Source organism: Barbus barbus (assembly GCF_936440315.1).
Source record: "Barbus barbus genome assembly, chromosome: 30".
Taxonomy (NCBI): Eukaryota; Metazoa; Chordata; class Actinopteri; order Cypriniformes; family Cyprinidae; genus Barbus; species Barbus barbus.
Window position 1 is genome coordinate 6,095,467 of NC_136758.1, and position 17,876 is coordinate 6,113,342.

At 36.6% G+C, this 17,876-nt stretch overlaps 2 protein-coding genes across 5 annotated transcripts in view; one reads left to right on the plus strand and one right to left on the minus strand.

Moving 5' to 3' along the window:
- daam2 (dishevelled associated activator of morphogenesis 2) overlaps nucleotides 1-4,092 on the plus strand; it is a 111,117-nt gene extending 107,025 nt beyond the window's left edge. For 2 of the 3 annotated variants that reach the window (XM_079385609.1, XM_079385610.1), the window contains exon 26: nucleotides 551-4,092. In XM_079385609.1, the coding sequence (XP_079241735.1) occupies nucleotides 551-766 (216 nt within the window). In that variant the 3' untranslated portion in view covers nucleotides 767-4,092. The remainder of the gene's footprint in view (nucleotides 1-550) is intronic. The other variant, XM_079385611.1, reaches the window with a different exon arrangement.
- LOC306850152 (molybdenum cofactor biosynthesis protein 1-like) lies at nucleotides 4,092-17,194 on the minus strand. 2 transcript variants are annotated; one of them, XM_079385615.1, is made up of 11 exons: nucleotides 16,969-17,188; nucleotides 13,606-13,744; nucleotides 13,096-13,263; nucleotides 10,947-11,111; nucleotides 10,614-10,675; nucleotides 10,281-10,392; nucleotides 9,308-9,420; nucleotides 8,920-9,030; nucleotides 8,674-8,794; nucleotides 8,453-8,515; nucleotides 4,092-6,405 (listed from the first exon to the last, which is right to left on the minus strand). In XM_079385615.1, the coding sequence occupies exons 1-10, from the start codon at nucleotides 17,122-17,124 to the stop codon at nucleotides 8,460-8,462; spliced, it is 1,203 nt and encodes a 400-aa protein (XP_079241741.1). In that variant the 5' UTR covers nucleotides 17,125-17,188; the 3' UTR covers nucleotides 4,092-6,405; nucleotides 8,453-8,459. The 2 variants fall into 2 exon arrangements, with proteins under 2 accessions (XP_079241741.1, XP_079241740.1); XM_079385614.1 differs by having other exon boundaries at nucleotides 4,497-6,405; nucleotides 8,468-8,515; nucleotides 16,969-17,194.
- Between the last annotated feature and the right edge of the window lie 682 nt (nucleotides 17,195-17,876).

The window sequence follows — 17,876 nt, forward strand, 5'->3', positions numbered from 1 at the left end:
CACTCCAACAGACTGTCTAAACTGGTGGGTGTCAAAGCCAATGTTCAAAACAAAAGCACATGGAGTAAATCAGAAATATATCTGTCTTCTGAATCCAGCATATACAGAGTCACTGATAATAATTTTGTTCCCACGTCCAGTGTAGACAGTCAAAACCGCTGATGTGACCAATGTAAATGTACACTCGACGCATTATCTAATAAATCATAATAATCAGGAGATGAAAATACACACCTTTGTCACTTTGCCATGTACATGAAGTTAATGCATTTCAACAAATAAATTCTAATAATAATATTATGGCCCGGTTTCATAGACAGGGAATATGCTAAACCAGGATTAAGCCATAGTTCAATTAGGACATTTAAGTAATTTTTATAAACATGCCTTAGAAAAAAGCATTACTGGTGTTAATTTTAAGACAATACAAAGGCACTGACAAGTTTTAAGATCAGTCAGTGCAAGTTTCTTTCAGTTGAAACAGCTTTCAGAGCTCAGCTCAGACCATAGCTATTTTAAATGTGAATCTCTGTTCATTTATCTGTCCCAGCTGAAAGACCAGCGGGAGCGAGAAAGACGAGCAAAGAAAAGCACCGCAAGCAGTGTGTCAGAGGAGGTGGGGGAGTTTGATGATCTCGTATCGGCGCTTCGCTCAGGTGAAGTCTTCGACAAGGACTCTAAACTTAAACGCAACCGCAAGCGCTCTGTCAACCAGCTGGCAGATTGTGGGGGTCGTGAAAGACCAGTCACCAAGGTGAACTATTGACCTCAGTCAGAAGGAGTTCGGATTTTTATATTTACAGACTGACAAGGAACGCTTTTGAAATGCCATACACTGCCCTCTATTTTCACTTTTGCTCAGACCAGCTCAAAGATGGACAGGCTCACTGTAAGATAGTCTGGTTTATCCACAGATGTGAAGGATGCCCTGCAATCTTTCTCTCTTCTTGTTTCTGCTTGTTCCTCCAGTACAGTCACTCACACTGATCTCTTACTCTTGTTTTTTTGTGGCGAACTGCACATCCTGAGTTCCAGTTTGGAAGAGCAGTTCAGTCTGGTGCTGCGAGGTCTCACAATAAGTCATAAGAGGTAGATATCATCCGAGTCACTTGTAGAATCCATATAGTTATCCTTCTAACCTGCAAAGGTTATTGTCCTTTCCCGGCCGCCCATTTTCATTCTCTAATTTTAGGAGACTGAGAAATTTGGTACCTCTAATCTTCGGATCCAACTGTGCTTTTGAATTTAAAAGATGCAGCTGGTGCTTCCTAAACCTGAAAATGAAGGGAAAAAAGAAAATATTGTTCAGTCGTGGATGTTGGAATTACCACACAGGAAATATGACACTGTGGATGCAGCCTTACAGGTTGGGATACTCCTTCCCCCAAGTGCCTCTACACATTAACGGCATTCCAAGGACTACCTCCTGTACGGAGATACTGATGAGAGAGAAGAGCACTTTCACAAGGACATACAAAGAATATAGTAAGTCTAAAAAAATACGCTGAGAATATTTAATGGCAGAAACTAAATGAACCCGTTGGATTGTTATACTTTATAATTTTCTCATCTGTTATAACTGCACCTTTTATCCAAATGCCATGGAAGGGACCATGACATTGTTTAAAAAAGCAGTTATCTACGAACAGGTACTACCATGTGTCTTCATCACTTTTTCAGGTTAACATATTGAAACTTTGGGCCTTGATAATATTTAACAAAATGATGTCTTACATATTTTACTATCTAAAGGTGTATAAACAAATGCTAGGTACCCAGGTCTGGAAAAAAGTTGTCTCCAGAATCTTGATTTTGTAGAGATCCACTGAATTTCAGACTTTGTTCACAAGGTCAACATTATGTAACCCACTTTGGTTTTCTTATATTTTCTTCATGTTTTTTTTAAATAACATGTACCTGTATATTAAGTAGCTGTAGTCAGGACAAAGGTTGCAGATGTACATACAATGACCTTGTAGTTGGCATGGTGTGGCAAAGAAAATGGTGTTAGAGACGGGGAAAACGAGAGGCCTCTGAAGTAGACACATGTATGAAGGCAATGAATGCAAACATTTGAAGGGATGTTGATTATGGATTGACAAAAAAAATCACCCCACCCTGTGAGAGTACTGTTTTCATCACAACATGCAGGTTACATTGCAGCAGTCTGAGGCCTCCTGTGTCCTCGGTCCATATGGGGTCACAGTGGGAGTTCCGTATAAGGTGATTTATCTTTTAAGAGATTAAAGTTAAATATGGACACACATGATGCTAATTGTCCATTTTTGTGGGTACAGCTCTGCTCCCTCTGACCCTGCTTAAGGAACAAGAAGGGTGTCTGTGAGTGCAGGGCTTGTGGTATATCTATATATATTTGAGCCAGTAAGATCATTTATAATACACAAGTTTTAACACTAAGCTTCCAAGTGCCATAACAACGGGCCAGTGCAGTCATTCTCTCCTTTCTCACCTGTATCAGCTCGTGTACTTATATATATTTAATGACTGAAAGTTGTATATTTATGTTTGTTTGTTTATTTGTTTTAATACCAAGAATAGTCATTGTAATCCTATCTGTATTAAGTCACTTTTTCGTGGCTTGAGATTGCTTATTACAAGTTAGTATCTTTGTACAACAGACAGTTCGTTCCAGGTTTGACCTGAAAAGAGCAGTTTTGTCTGGGTCATTTAGAAAAATACTTGTCCACTTAAATCTGGTCATTTGTAATTAGTTTGATTGCACTTCCTAAGGTTTCCCCGTAGAGGCTCTTATGGCAAAGCCCTAGTCTTGAGCTGCTTAATTGGAGATCATGCAGAATTAGGGATGTGGGTTTGCATGATGAACGGTTCTTTGTGCACCAAAATGAATATGACAGAAGTGAAGACATACACTTTGTTAGATAATTTTATAATAATACATTAAGTACTAAACCAAGAGAGTTGCCCATGCCAAATGAAAACTGGGGCTATTTATTTTCATTTGCTTTACATCTCTGTCATTCTTGTCGTGAGGAGAGTAGTACTGCAGACACTAGAAGTTACATTGTTCCACAGAACAACCTTGGTGTTCTGCCATTTAAGCTTCACAAGAGTATTAAAATCTTCAGTGTTATTATTTGTATTTTTTGTGTATATCTTGTGATTGATTGTCCAAAACAGAAAGGAAAATATGTAGCTAGTTGCTTAATGCACTTTTTTTGTAGGACAGACTTTTTCCTGCAACACAAACATGAGGAGCCAAAGGCTGAAAAAGAGAAAACGAAGTATATTTTTTTAGTTAAAGAATCAGGCGTACATATATTAGATGTAAATTTACCCAATAATCTGTGTTCCGTTGTTTTATAAAACTGTCCAGCTCTTTGATTATTGTGGATTGAATATAGAATTATCTTGATAGATGTGAACTGTAGTATGAATGGTAAAGAAAACTGATTATCTTTGGTACATTACAAGATAAATATATAAGACTGCATCTGAAAGCACCATGCCAACTGCCTAAATGTATCACTCACTTTTATATTTGAGATATTTTTGAAATATAATGTTTTGTCTCCCACTTCTGCTTGGTCCAATAATGCACTTGATGTTTTCCCTATTGGCTGGAGCGGGGCATAGGAGTGGTTCTCTGATAATATATTGGTGTATTATTTTCTGTGACATGAAACGCATCACACTTTGAATGTGTTCATGGAATGCTCCATCTATGATTTAGATTGTGTTTGTGCCAAGTGCACCATTGTAATGGTTGATTTGACAAGGGCCTCACATAATAGATGTATAGTTCTCAAAATATTTAGTCATTTCAAAAAAAAAAAAAAAAAAAAGGTGAAACTGAAGGAATGTGGAATGAGGATTTTTCTTTCCCCTGTAAATTGACACTATTTATTTGCCTTAGTTATTTTGCTATATTTTGTATGTATACACAGCATAATGAAATTAATGGTATAACTAAATTGTGATTGATATTTTGTATGAGAATGACAAGCCTTTCATTTATATATATTTGTTTGTTTCTGGTCTGACCCTCAACCCCTCCACCTGACCCCCTTTCCATGTGACATTTTGCAGGGTAAAAATAAACTTGTTTCACTGACATCTGTCTAAGCTTTTTACTTTGGGTTACACTTCTGTACAGCTGGCTCTTAAATCATACATGATGTTGTTGTACTATGAATATACTAGGCAGACTATCCATTTAGTAATGGCTGCACAAAATGTTTCTCACGGTGCAGCACTGCCCTCTTCTGATCACAGAAAAACCACAGTTATAAATCTGACCAATCAAACGTCTGGTCCAACATACAGAAGTCCCTAGCACATCACAGTTTTAAATCTGACTTTCCATTATAAAAATGAGTTTCGCCTCCCACTTCTGCTTGGTCCAATAATGCACTTGATGTTTTCCCTATTGGCTGGAGCGGGGCATAGGAGTGGTTCTCTGATAATATACAATTACAATTGATCAAGACCAAAAAAATAAGTCTTTGGCTACCAAACACATCCATCATTTAAACATTTTATCCAAAACAACTATTACAGTTAAGACATGGAACATATTACACATTGTAAACATCAATTATATAAGAAAATTATGATTAACAGCATTCTGACAAATGTTCAGATGTAGTGATTTCAGTTTTATATAAAAGAAAAATAACAATGAAGGTATGATTCATCTTTTCACTGTATTCTTGTTTGTTCAGACAAGTCACAGGGTAAATTTAGCTTGTTTTTGAAATGGAACACGTTCATGATATCCTGCTACAAATGCAGTTTTTGGACTTTGAATATAAAAAACATTTTATTAAATATGGGCGTCGTTCATGAAACACAAGCTTTGCTCTGCTCATGTTACATGAATGAGGCTACACAAAAAACTGAAATAATGTAATCTTAAAGAGAGTGGATGTTTTAGAAGACCAATTGCGAATTTTCAATGCAAGCCTTTTGAACAGAGTGCTGCAGTGAAGACATATTTTCAGATGGGTTATGTTTTAGTTTAAAGGGATAGTTTAAACACTCAAAGGATAAACATTTGCTGCTCATTTATGCAAACACTTTTCAGAGCAAATATAAGTTTGCTCAACTGGTGAAAACTGACAACTTTACGAAATGCAGTATCATTAGCTGCATTATCATTATCAAAATAAATCTAGACTGAAATAAAGTGTTTTTCATATGTCAGGTTTCATGCTGGGCATGGACAAAGGGACAGTAAAAATGACAAGATTAACTAGAGGCATCTGAAGGCACATTTTGTTACAGAAAACTGGTGTCATTCTAAAAAGAAAAATGAAATACTGTAGCTACATTCAAACAGGTGAGATTAAGCCAGCGGTTTATGCGTTCTTTAGGAATCGGGTGACCGATGAAATTCACCTCTCTGTCCGCCCGTCTTGCTGAGCAACTTGATGTCAGTAATAACAATGTCATGGTTGGCCGACTTGCACATGTCATAGAGGGTTAGCGTAGCCACCGCAACGGCGGTCAGGGCCTCCATCTCCACTCCTGTGCGGCCTGTGGTTTGGCAGGTTGCCTTGACGATGACAGCATGTTCTTCCTCCAGCAGCTCTATGGTAACGGAGGCGTGGTCAAGAGGAAGCGGGTGGCAGAGGGGAATGAGAGATGAGGTCTGCTTGGCACCCATGATGCCTGCTAGCTGTGCTACCGCTAGTGCATCGCCCTTGGCAAGCTGGTTGGCACGCACCAAATTAAAAGCTTTTGGGCCCAGGACGACCTTGCCACAAGCCATGGCTGTGCGACAAGTTACCGCCTTACCGCCCACATTGACCATGGAGGCTTTACCCTGTGCATCAGTGTGGGTCAACTGATCAGAAGTTCCATGGAGGCTGGAGGACTGTGCATCTGTGTGTGGTGTTTTCAAATCAAACCCACATTCAGGGGTTTCGCAGCGGTAGTGTCGTGCAAACTGCAGAGCTGAATCTCTAAATTTGGACGTTGACAGTTGTGCACTCAGAAAGAGGGCGGGAGGAAATGTTTTGGATTGTAGATGTGGTGGCTGAGACCCCCCGCGCAAAATGTGCGTATGAACAATTGAAGCTGTGTTTTTTTTTAAGGCACCAGCATTCACTTGATAAGATTCGGTCATCACTTCACTGCAAAGTGCTTCTGAGGCTGCACGGCTTTGCCTTTGATTGTTCAATCTTTTCATAGAACAAAACCTTGATTGATTATGCTTTTTACAACGAGAAGTCAAACCTAGTGCATCATTAACAAAAGTGCTCGTGTAGTCCTGATGGGCATTACCACGAAAGTGTTGGACGTAATTTGTTAATGAGTGAGTTGTAGCAGAGGCTGCTGAATCCATGCAGTGGATCAGAGGAAGAGGTTGCCTCTGACTGCCTCTAAACAGAGGTACCGACAGCAGCCAATTGCATTCTCTACCTGTAGACAAGGACACACATATTCAACAATACAATATTTTCTAAACGTTAGTCCTCCACAGGTGAAAATCTGGTGAGTGCATACACAATGCATATAAGAAACATGTTGCTTGTTGATAGGGGTTTGCAATAGGTATCATGTAGAGTAATATGTGACCCTAAAGGGTCATAAGGGTCAATTTTTGGAAAATTGAGATTCATACATCATCTGAAAGCTAAATAAGCTTTCTAATAATATATGGTTTGTTAGGATAGGACAATATTTGGCCAAGATACAACTATTTGAATATCTGGAGTCTGAGGGTGCAAAAAAATCTAAATACTGAGAAAATCACCTTTAAATTTGTTCAAAGTTCTTAATGCATATATAGTTTTAATATATTTACGCTAGGAAATATAATACAAAATATCTTCATGGAACATGATCTTTACCCAATATTCTAATGAGATTTGGCATAAAAGAAAAATGTATAATTTTGACCCATGCAATGTATTGTTGGCTATTGCTACACATATACCCCAGCGAATTAAGACGAATTAAGGTTTTGTGGTCCAGGGTCACATATAGTTTTTGTTATACAGTTTTTCTCAGTCGTTTTGGTTAATTTCTCAGATCAGAAATGAAATTCTCAAATCTACTTGTTCAACCTCCAGTCATTCTTTTAAACAAGATGCAATTGCGTTGGTACATTCATGCAATTATGTACATTTCTGCGGTTTCCTGCATAATTAGTTGCTAATTTCATGTTGCTCAAAATATTTTATATAGTTCTCTGTGCAATAGTCTTAAGCATCAAAACATCTAGTCATTAGTTCACTGTATAAGTCATTAAATGCAAAATGGTTAATATAGTTGTCATAAACTGTCAAGAATATTTTCTACACATTTCTATTAATGTAAATTTGCTATGAATTGTCCAAGTGAATCTTGACTTTCACTAATGAGGAGAATGTTGATAACTAATGATAAATCAGTTCTCTGAAATTCCTTCTGCATGTAAAAGCTTCTACCTAAGGGGTGTTTCCTGTGTTTGTCTTTCTAATTTTGTATTTTCACCTTTGTGCCCAAATTTCTTTTTCTTCTCTTTATCACAATGATTTTTTTTTTCTTTTTTTGTCAGACCACTAATTAAAGTGTAACTATGAATCATATCCAGTATGTTTCAATCAATATCCCACATACAGTAATGTGTAAATTTGTACTTTTGAAATGGATATATGGCATACATAAGAAGTGCAGCCTTCTGCATTTCAATACATTAACAGCCATCCAAACTGTTGCCATAGTTTACACCAGGTAATACTTACAGCGTGCACATATTGACAACATGACTTCAGCGTTTTGACCATCTTGTTTGTGAACAATGACACAAGGACTTTTCATTCTGATGGCAACGATAAATTCATTGACATAAATACTTACTTTTGAGAGTTGAACTAAAGATTTTGAGTAAGTTGCATGCTTTTGCAGGTAATCCATTGTGTGGCGCTGTCTGTACGAATTGTTTTGAGAAATGCACATATTTCTTTGCAAATATTAAGGATGATTCGAAAAATGCACCAAAGCGACTGAGAAAAACTAACAATGTGGAAGCTGACATTACTGAGCACACCTTAAAGGAACACTCCACTTTTTTTGGAAATAGGCTCATTTTACAACTCCCCAAGAGTTAACAGTTGAGTTTTACCGTTTTTGAATCCATTCAAACTCGACTGTTTAACTGGTCACTTAACATTGTTAGTGTTTTTTTTAAGTGTGCACGCTTTCATAGCATAGCCTTCATTTTTCAATACTGAAAATATTTGTAAACATTAATCTCAGTATTATTTAAGGAATTGCTGTGTAAATACATCTTAATGCACAGAATATGAAGAATATGAAAAGCTTTGGCAGTCAGCTGTCTATAACAGCCACAAACCAGTCAAAGTATCAGCACAAAAACAAAATACTGCATAATATTGTCAGATTATCCTTAGATAAGATATTCAACACTATGGCACACCCCAGTTGATGATATAGTGAGGGAGATGGGAAGTGTATTACGTACAGCCACATCACCCACCAATGAGGATCATTGGCCTGTTCTTCATCTGAGATATATTGAACATCCCTGCACAGAAAGACAGTTACATTAAATTCAAACAAAGTAAACAAATGATGAATTATACATGACCTGAATGCTGATACTTAATTGTTTTTTTTTTTTTTAGTATTTGGAAATCATTTGCCTGACAGTTGGTGTGATATATCAGTGTTTATTGTCTTTACCCGCATGCTGTTTCTTCTTCCTCCCGACTGCTGCCCCTATGATGTGCAATAGTTCCTCTTCAGTTGCTCCAGAGCGCAGAAAATCCCTCAAAGACACCTCTGAATTTCCAAACAAACAAACCTAATGGCGTGCCAACACAGACACACATGGAAAAACAAGCCATCACAGATCAGACAGCTGAACTGAAAAGCTTAAGCACAAGACATATCAGTGTAAGGAACGTCACACACACAAACAACATTTACCTTAAGGTTGCCATCAGCCGTGATGCGCAGGCGGTTACAGGAGCCACAGAAATGGTCTGACATGGAGGTAATGAAGCCCAGCTGGCCCTGAAATCCTGGTACTCTAAACGCCTGTAAGTAGACAACACAGAAACCCACACATGAGGCTTATCTGCTGTATGATTCTACAGCCTTGATGCAAGATTACAAAAGCAATGTTTTTATTGAAGGATCTTGGACTATTAATAACATCACAATTAAAGAAATGTCCAACATTTACAGAGCAATAAATAAAAACTGCAACAACTTGACCCTCAAAACAGAAAAGTTTAATTAGTGCCAATGAGAATTTAACATCGAGAACGATTCATGGCCAATGATTTGTTTATCAGTCTGGAGCTGGGCTGACCTTGGCTGTATCCGTTTCCTCTCCAGGCACAGGCTCCAGGTTGGGCCATTTTTGCTTTATACAGTCCAGCATCTCCTGATAGCTCACCATCATCTTGAAATTCCATCTGTTACCTACAGAGACAGAAAATGTGCAGAGGTACTTAACATTCAGGTGCTTTATATACTTGAATGCAGAAATGTTTTTGTAGTTTTTTTTCCTTTTCAAAACATGAATTAAATGGCAGATTATTAAGAAGATTTCAAAATAAATCTTAAAGAGGCATCACATGTGAAGAGATATTGATACTTAAAATCAATCTTCAAGTGTTTCACTACAAACGTCAGTTTTTTTCCAGTGCTAATATCAAACTTTCTTAAACTTACCAAGAAAAAGTGCAATGAAAACACAATAATTCACATCTTTTCATAGTTTAAGATGGATTCTACAGTATGTTTAATTATTTCCCTGTAGTGATTCAGAGTCAGGTGAAGTGAGATTAGATGAGTCATTGTTTGCATACTACACAAACGGCTCCATTATTCACAGCATCTAATCAGTTGTTTCTGGAGTGATTGCTACAGTATTGGCCCTCAGGGCAAAAAACTATAACAGTGACACCATATCAGCTTCTGCAACTGGCTTCAGAAAATCTCTCTCTTCCAGGCTCACAAACAGAAATCTATTGAATGTCTCTAAACTCTTCATTGTCACTGTTATCCAGTAAAAGGAGTTGAAAATTGTTTCTGCACATTGTTAAACTTGTTTTGTAGTGAAGGAATTATGATTTCACCTAAAATATCAACAAAATGTGAGATCAACAGAAAATCCCAGTCTCACTGACCTGGAAAGAGAGTAATCTGCACTACTAATGCGATTAAAGAACTGGAGCAGAAACTGCAACCTTTACAACGGTGTTACACTACAACCTGTAAGATGGGCTAACAAGTGTACGACGTAGATTTCTCTATTTGACTTCAGATAACAATCTTACCATCAAAAGGCATGTACTCTATGAATCTCACATCCAATGGTTTCCTCTCTGTCAGTGACACAAAGTCAGTCAACTCATCCTCATTCAAACCTCTCATGACCACACAGTTCACCTGAGAAGAGAGATAACACTTTACCACAATATAAGCGAATAACTGACACAAAGACTAATTATGAATATTAATGACAAGCTGTTTCAGGTGTTGCTAGAAAGGTGATAAGAAATGCCCTAAAGTGCTTTTAGAGCTCTAGCATTTGACACTTTCTGAGACATGAACCATTTCGTACATCTAAAGGGATTAACAATTCAGATGCTTTGAGGCAGGTAAAATACCTTGACTGGATTGTAGCCTATTTCAATAGCCTTTTCAATGCCCTCCATCACTTTATGAAACCCTGCAAGAGGTACCAATATTAAGCATCAATTAGACATATTGCACATATTGAAGGTAGCGACACACCAACCAAAGTTTTGGCAACCAAAACTTTTGTGTGAGTGTGTAAGTGTCTATTTTGTGTATATAACATGAACAAACTAAAAAAGGTAAGCAGATTATACAGTTTGGCATTAAAAGTTAATGAATAAATGGTTAAAAGATCATCTACTTCTGCACCTATCTATACAAACTTGGTTTTCTCCATTTTGGATCTCAACAGGGCCTAGTACCTTTTCGTCTAGCGATGAACTCAAATTTTGCAGGGACCAGAGTGTCTAGACTGATGTTGAGTAGATCCACTCCAGCTTTCTTTAGACTGGGCAACAGTCGGGTCAGATTCATCCCATTTGTGGTGACTGCAATGGTCTTTAGACCCTCCAACTTCCTCAGTTCCGCTTTCAGAAAGAAAGAAAAAATATAAGTTTAATTAGTGTTTCTGACTGTTACGTTGTTTTGTTATTAAAAATTATCGTTATATCTATTTATATTCACATCGAGTGAACATTATTATTTGTCAGTATGGACAACAGCTGTCATGGATGTTTTGCAGCACATCTCAACAGATAAAGACTGGAAAATAATGGCAATTTTCATTTGTTATTTTATCTGCAGCTCGTTAGATAGAATTCTGAAGTGAAATAAAGTAGTGCTGTAAAATTGAATGAACTGAAATTAATTAACATGAGAAAGAGAGAGAAAGCACACGAGTGTGTAGCCTAATAGTGAAGCTTGTTGGTTTAATTACAAAAACAGTTAACATGAAGTTATCACCTCATTGCTGAGAAATATAATGTAGGTTTTAGTAGCGAAGCTATTGAATTTATAGTAGGGATGCACAATATTGGATTTTTGCCGATATCCGATATGCTGATATTTTTCAACTAATTTTGCCCGATACCGATACTGATGTATTTCCTTTTGTTTGGAAACACCACCACGTCTCTCCTGTGCAGAAATTATAAGCAAAATATTTTTAATTTTGGTTAGTTTTTAACAAGAACTTATTTGTTAGAATTAAATAAAAACAATGACTTTTTTTGCCATATCAATCGCTGCATTTGTTTTTTCCCAGAAAGATGCAGTGTTAAGCCTGACATTTAATTTTAAGATTTAACATTTGTAGATGGTCTAAAAGTTGTAAAAAATTCAGAAAATCTTTTAGAACTTATGATTTGTTTAAAAATAAAACATATAACACATTAATGAATATATCAGTATAAAAAAATTATTTAATTTACAAGTGTCATGTTTGTGATTTTTTTCATGTAAGCTATAGCTTCTGACAATTAAATCAAAACATACTAATTTTATGACATCAATTACTGCTTTAATCAGAAACACACAGTCTAAATGTTACTTGTGTATGCTATTTTACTTATAATTTAATTAGAAGTAGGCCTACAGCGCCCCCTAAAGGTTAAAAAGCCTTACCGAACGGGCTTTAGGACCTGGGGGAGGGCTGCTGCTGCACCTGCTATTACTGTTTACTCTATCACACATGCCATTCTGTACCTGCTTTCACAGATTAAATGCAGCGATCCAAAACAGTGAATCTAATCGTCATTCAGACAAAACTTTGCTTCAAGAATGAGCCACACAGCTGACGTGATCTAATCACAAGCACACCCTGAGCACATGCGAGTTAATGTATTCCTCTTATCGGAAAGACATATCAGCATAATTTTTCATATCGGCTCATGCCGATATTTACATTTAAAGTCATCATTGGCCGATTTTGATATCAACCCGATAATATCGTGCATCCTTAATTTAAAGCCTAAAATTCATGGGGCAGGGGTTGAAAATTTCTTACATATAAAGTTCTCGCCTCAATAAAATGCAAGGGCATATACAGCATGCATACATTAAAATGCTGTCTTTATGGGCAGTAGCCTACATGTCGCCCTCGCATTAGGAGTTCTGCGGGGAATCGGATATGTGTGTTTAGACGTAGGTCCGATGTCCAGATATCAGATATTTATCCAATTAAAATCCACATTTGGAAGTGGCCCAGATTGGATGCGAAAAAAAAAAATCGGATCTTGTGCAGATTTTTGTGTTTACACGTGAAACACATTCCAATCTGTGTCTGACGGAGCAAAAAAAAATCTGAATTTTTGTGCCAGTGTAAACACAGCTCTAATCTCAGCGCAACATTGACTTGAAAATGACATGCGCATTGAAATGAATTGGTTCTACCCTTATTGTCCAAGTTAAAATACCCACCATACATTAATAGTTTGAACTGATTGTCATTTCATAATTGCAGACATTACGACATTCAACATAAGATGCAGTTTTTGAAATGCCTATATCACTACTATATTATGATTCAAAGTAACAAGCAATTACAAAACTAACAAAAGGTGAAAAAATTACCTATTATAGGCAGAACGTCTGGGCGAATGAGAGGCTCTCCTCCAGTCAATCGTATCTTGTTTACCCCCTCTCGTACAAAGAGTTTGGCTAACATCATCAACTCCTCTGCTGTTAGGAGCTGAGAGCGAGGGGTGAGCGTAACCCCTTCCTGCGGCATACAGTACTGACCTGAGAAATAGAAGACTTTCATTACAAATCATTATTGATTCTAAATTATTGAGAAACAAAGAGCAAAAGAACCATGAATATACAACTTTAACTTTTGTATTAATATTAACCTTTCATCTAAAATCCCTGTAATATACAACATCTTGTGGCTTATTGCTGCAATTAATAAAACCATTTTGTCCAGACACTGGATAAACTGTTAAAATACAGTAGAATATTTTTAATACGTATCACTAATACATTTATTACTATTTAGTAGGGCTTCGTTTGGACTGACACCTAGATAGTAGAAACCAAAGTCTTGATAAAAAAAAAAAAGCATACAGTATGTGAGAGACTTACAGCGGAGGTTACATTTCTCAGTGAGAGAAATGCGAAGGTAATTATGTCTGCGTCCAAAGGAGTCCATAAGGAATGCTGAGAAAGGCAAGACATCCTTCAGGACTCGTCTGTGACTACCTGGAACCACAGGCTCTCCGACCTACAGAGAACAACAAATAGAACATGATAAAATGACAAATCAGCAGAACAAAAGAGTTTGTATTCACAGTCATATTTCCAGTATTGAGATTTAAAAAATCCATTCAGCTTTTGCAAAATTAAGGGTGTATTTCTGTTATAGTCTTGAAAAGCATTATAGGGTCATTCCGTGTCAACTCAACCCCGGCTCATTTTTTTGATTTTGCTGATATTTTTTCTGAAGAAAGACAGACATGTATAGTGATGAAAGCCAAAATATTAAATATCATGGATGACTATTGACTGAGTAAACCACTATTTTGTAGAGGGGGTCAAAATGGCAATTTTCACCTGAGATTCAGAGCCAAATTGCAAGGGGGTAAAAATGACTTCAGGAAGATGGCAGCATCATAATGTTATTTTTACACAGAGATTGGTAGGTCTGTTAGTAAAATCTGTTCACTTTAGCAATTTTTGTTGCATTATGTACCAATGGTGACCATTCAAAAATGGAGAAACTTTTTTCTCCAAAGTTTGCATGCCTGTAACTCAAGAAGTTTTAAAGATACACTATATTGCCAAAAGTATTGGGTCACCCCCTTCTAATGAACAGGTTTGACTACTTTAGTAATTTCTATGAGAACAAATCTTAATGTTTAAGCATATAATGATATTCTAGGGAATTGTGTGCTTCTAATTTTATAGCAACAGTTTGGACAGGACCCTTTCTAGTCTAACATGACATTACCTCTGTGTATAAGGCTCGGTCCAAAAAGACATGATTGATTGAGTCAGTGTGGAAGAACTGGACTGGTCTGCAGAAAGCCAAGTCCTGATCCCAGCTGAACACCTCTGGTGTGACTTTATATACAGACCTTGAGCCAAAAACTCATCACCAAACACCAATGACTTGTACATAAGGGTACAGTCATTTTAGACACGTCCAAAACTGTTGCAACAGAGATGGAAATACAATTTTTAAATACATGAATTATGTTTCTATCTTTGTTGCCACAGTTTTGTTAGTGCCTTTTTCTGTTCTAAAGACACTTTTGTCCTTATAGTGTCTATACAAGTCATTGTTTTTTTTTTTGTGTGTGTGTGTGTGTGTGTGGGGGGGGGGGGTATTTTCAAGGCCCTGTATGGTTTAATCCTACATATTGGTGCAGCTCCATGTCCAAATTGTTGTATCCTAGCCATTTTCACACCAAATGTGGTTTTGTGTTTATATAGTCATTACTACTGACAATGCAAATAATAACAGTAACCCATGGTTTAGGAATATACAGTGTGACACATCAGATTATGAATGACCAGGATTAAATTAAAGTATGAACAGTGTGAAATGTAAAATAAGATTACCCAGGATCCCATTTACCTGGGGTTTAGCATCACCCAGTGTTAATTATTTCAAATGTGAGACCTTAAATGTTTGAGGTGCTATCAGTGATTCTGCCAAATATGCCCTCTAGCACTATGACATTGCTCACATTATATAACAATAAAAAAGAAAAGAAAAATATATTCTAATAATTCATCCAGGTTAGGCAAATCATGGTTTATTGATGTGAATGCAATGTGTGGTACAAGCAACCACTTTTCCCTATGAGGTGTGGGATTTGACTCAAACATGTTACAATACTGTGCGTTTGAACTTTTGGTAGCTTCAGAAGCTGTTAAAATGAACAAAATCCCTTCTTCCAAACATAGAATCTTATGAATAGACTACTGAGAGGAAGGTAATGACCCTCAACCTGACCATTTCAGTACATTTTTAGCACTCCGACAGGTATGTTCTGTGCATATTGTTTTGATAGAGGGAAACAAGATACATCTCCAGTTTCAACATTATTTGTTCTTCAGACATTCCTCTTTAAAAGAAAAGAAGTATCATATTTTTGCAAACTGACCCACATTTGGTTTTTGACCACTGAAAATATGTACATTTCAACAATTTACATTTGGAGCCATATTGAAAATCCAATATCTCTGGAACCGAACCATATAGGGCCTTAAAAATGTAGATGCCAAAAGGAAAGTTTGGTAAGACCCAATATCTAAAAGGGCATTAAGATATCTTTAAAACTTCTTGAGTTACAGGCATGCAAACTTTGTAGAATTTTTTTTAAAGTGCTGTTTCTCCATTTTTGAATGGTCACCATTGGCACACAATGCAACAAAAATTGCCAAAGTGAACAGATTTTACTAACAATCTCTGCGTAAAAATAACATTATGATGCTGCCATCTTCCTGAAGTCATTTTAACCCCTCTGTAATTTGGTTCTGAATCTCAGGTGAAAATTGCCATTTTGACCCCCCTCTACAAAATAGTGGATTACTCAGTCAATATTAATCCATGACATTTAATATTTTGGCTTTCATCACTATATATGTCTGTCTTTCTTCAGAAAAAATAGCAGCAAAATCAAAATATTGAGCTGGGGAAGTTTTTGAAATTTAGTTGATTTGTCACAGAATGACCCTATGTCTCTCAACTAAAACAATTAATATAAAGTTATAAGGTACAAATACTATATTTAAATGTAATTTACTAGGCTATTGCCCAGTTTGGGGGAAGCACTGTGATGTTGAGAGATTTCACAGTAAGCATGCATAACGGCTTGTCATGTTATACAGCGTGACATCCATTACTGATTGGTCTGGTTTGGTACTTCAGTGAGAGTCTTATGACCCAACTGTTGTAAAGAAAGAAACATTTGTAATTTGTCACACTTTAAAACAGTTACGTTCAGCATGAAGCATAGATGAAACCACTTATATACTAGATATTTCCCATAAACATTAATGCAATGACAATTTACATTTTTCAATTTTGAGGGCTAGTTTATACATAGTAATGAACTGACATGCAGAATGATTAATTTATTCATAAATCATAGTACTTCAATTTGTTTCAAAGAAGTAAACTGTGTAAAAATAGAAATATGTCGTTTCATAATGATTTGGTCTGCATTATATAAACAATAGACAACACATAATACTTAACATATATAATATACATAAAGTTAAACAGGCCACAATCATACATCAACACAATCAATACAAAACACGTTACATGAACACAAACAGCATATTAGCCATTTAAAAAGTTGTTTATGCAAGAGTTTTAAACCTTGTCCCAAAGCATATAATTAGTCATCACGTGATTTTAAAGCGCTTATGATGTCGTACCTGTGCAGTAGTGGCAGGTCAAAGTGTAAGTGTAAGAAGTGTAAGGAAACCCACCTGCAGCAGTCTTTTCTCTTCATGAGTGACACCAGAATACCATCGACACACTCTGTATCTGCCACATGTCTGTTGAACTGCCCGCTTTGTGCAGGCCTCAGCCGCGGTCTGTGCTCCTAAGATAAGGCGTCTAAGTGTGCTGCAGTTTAATGCCATCGTCAAAACAAAATCGTGCGTCTGTGTTGAAATGGGAACATTATCTGCGCATGTAAACTTGACATGCAGTTCGCCTGGACATTAACGAGGGGGTGTCTTTGCGCAGCCAATGAACGTCAAGGAGAGTCTACAGGAATTCTGGGTAATGTAGTTTCCTGATTGTGAACTACAAACTACCAAAATACACAAGGGACTCAAGCCAGAACGTGTCAAGCACAAAATAGACTACAAGCTAAATCAAATTGACTTACTCCAGCTGGCATTATGAATAGAGATCAAATAATGTTCGAGTTGAAATTAAACAAATAAATTTAAAAAGGTCAAAACCATATTTAGACACCAGAAATGGTCATTTATATAAGGTTATAATATACACCAAGTAATGTTAGTCATCGACTGCAAACTACTGTGTCATGGATGATATTTTGATGAGCATCTGTTGTTAATGATTTCACAGTCTGCTGAAGTTACTCATCTTTTCCTTTGAGAGCAAATTTGGACTTCAAACTTACATGACGCAATTCAGTGTTCACATGAATATATAAGTAAAGCAATTTAACATAAGACTACAACATAGGCTAGCAAAACATGAAAACATTAATGGGTCTAAATATTTTCACAAGGCACAGTATATATGTATATATGCTTTTTCATTGCTAAAACCTTTCATGTTTATTATAACTTTAATATAATTTCACATATATCGAGAAATGTAAAATAATCTGTCATAAAACTCATATGCGCCACTAGGT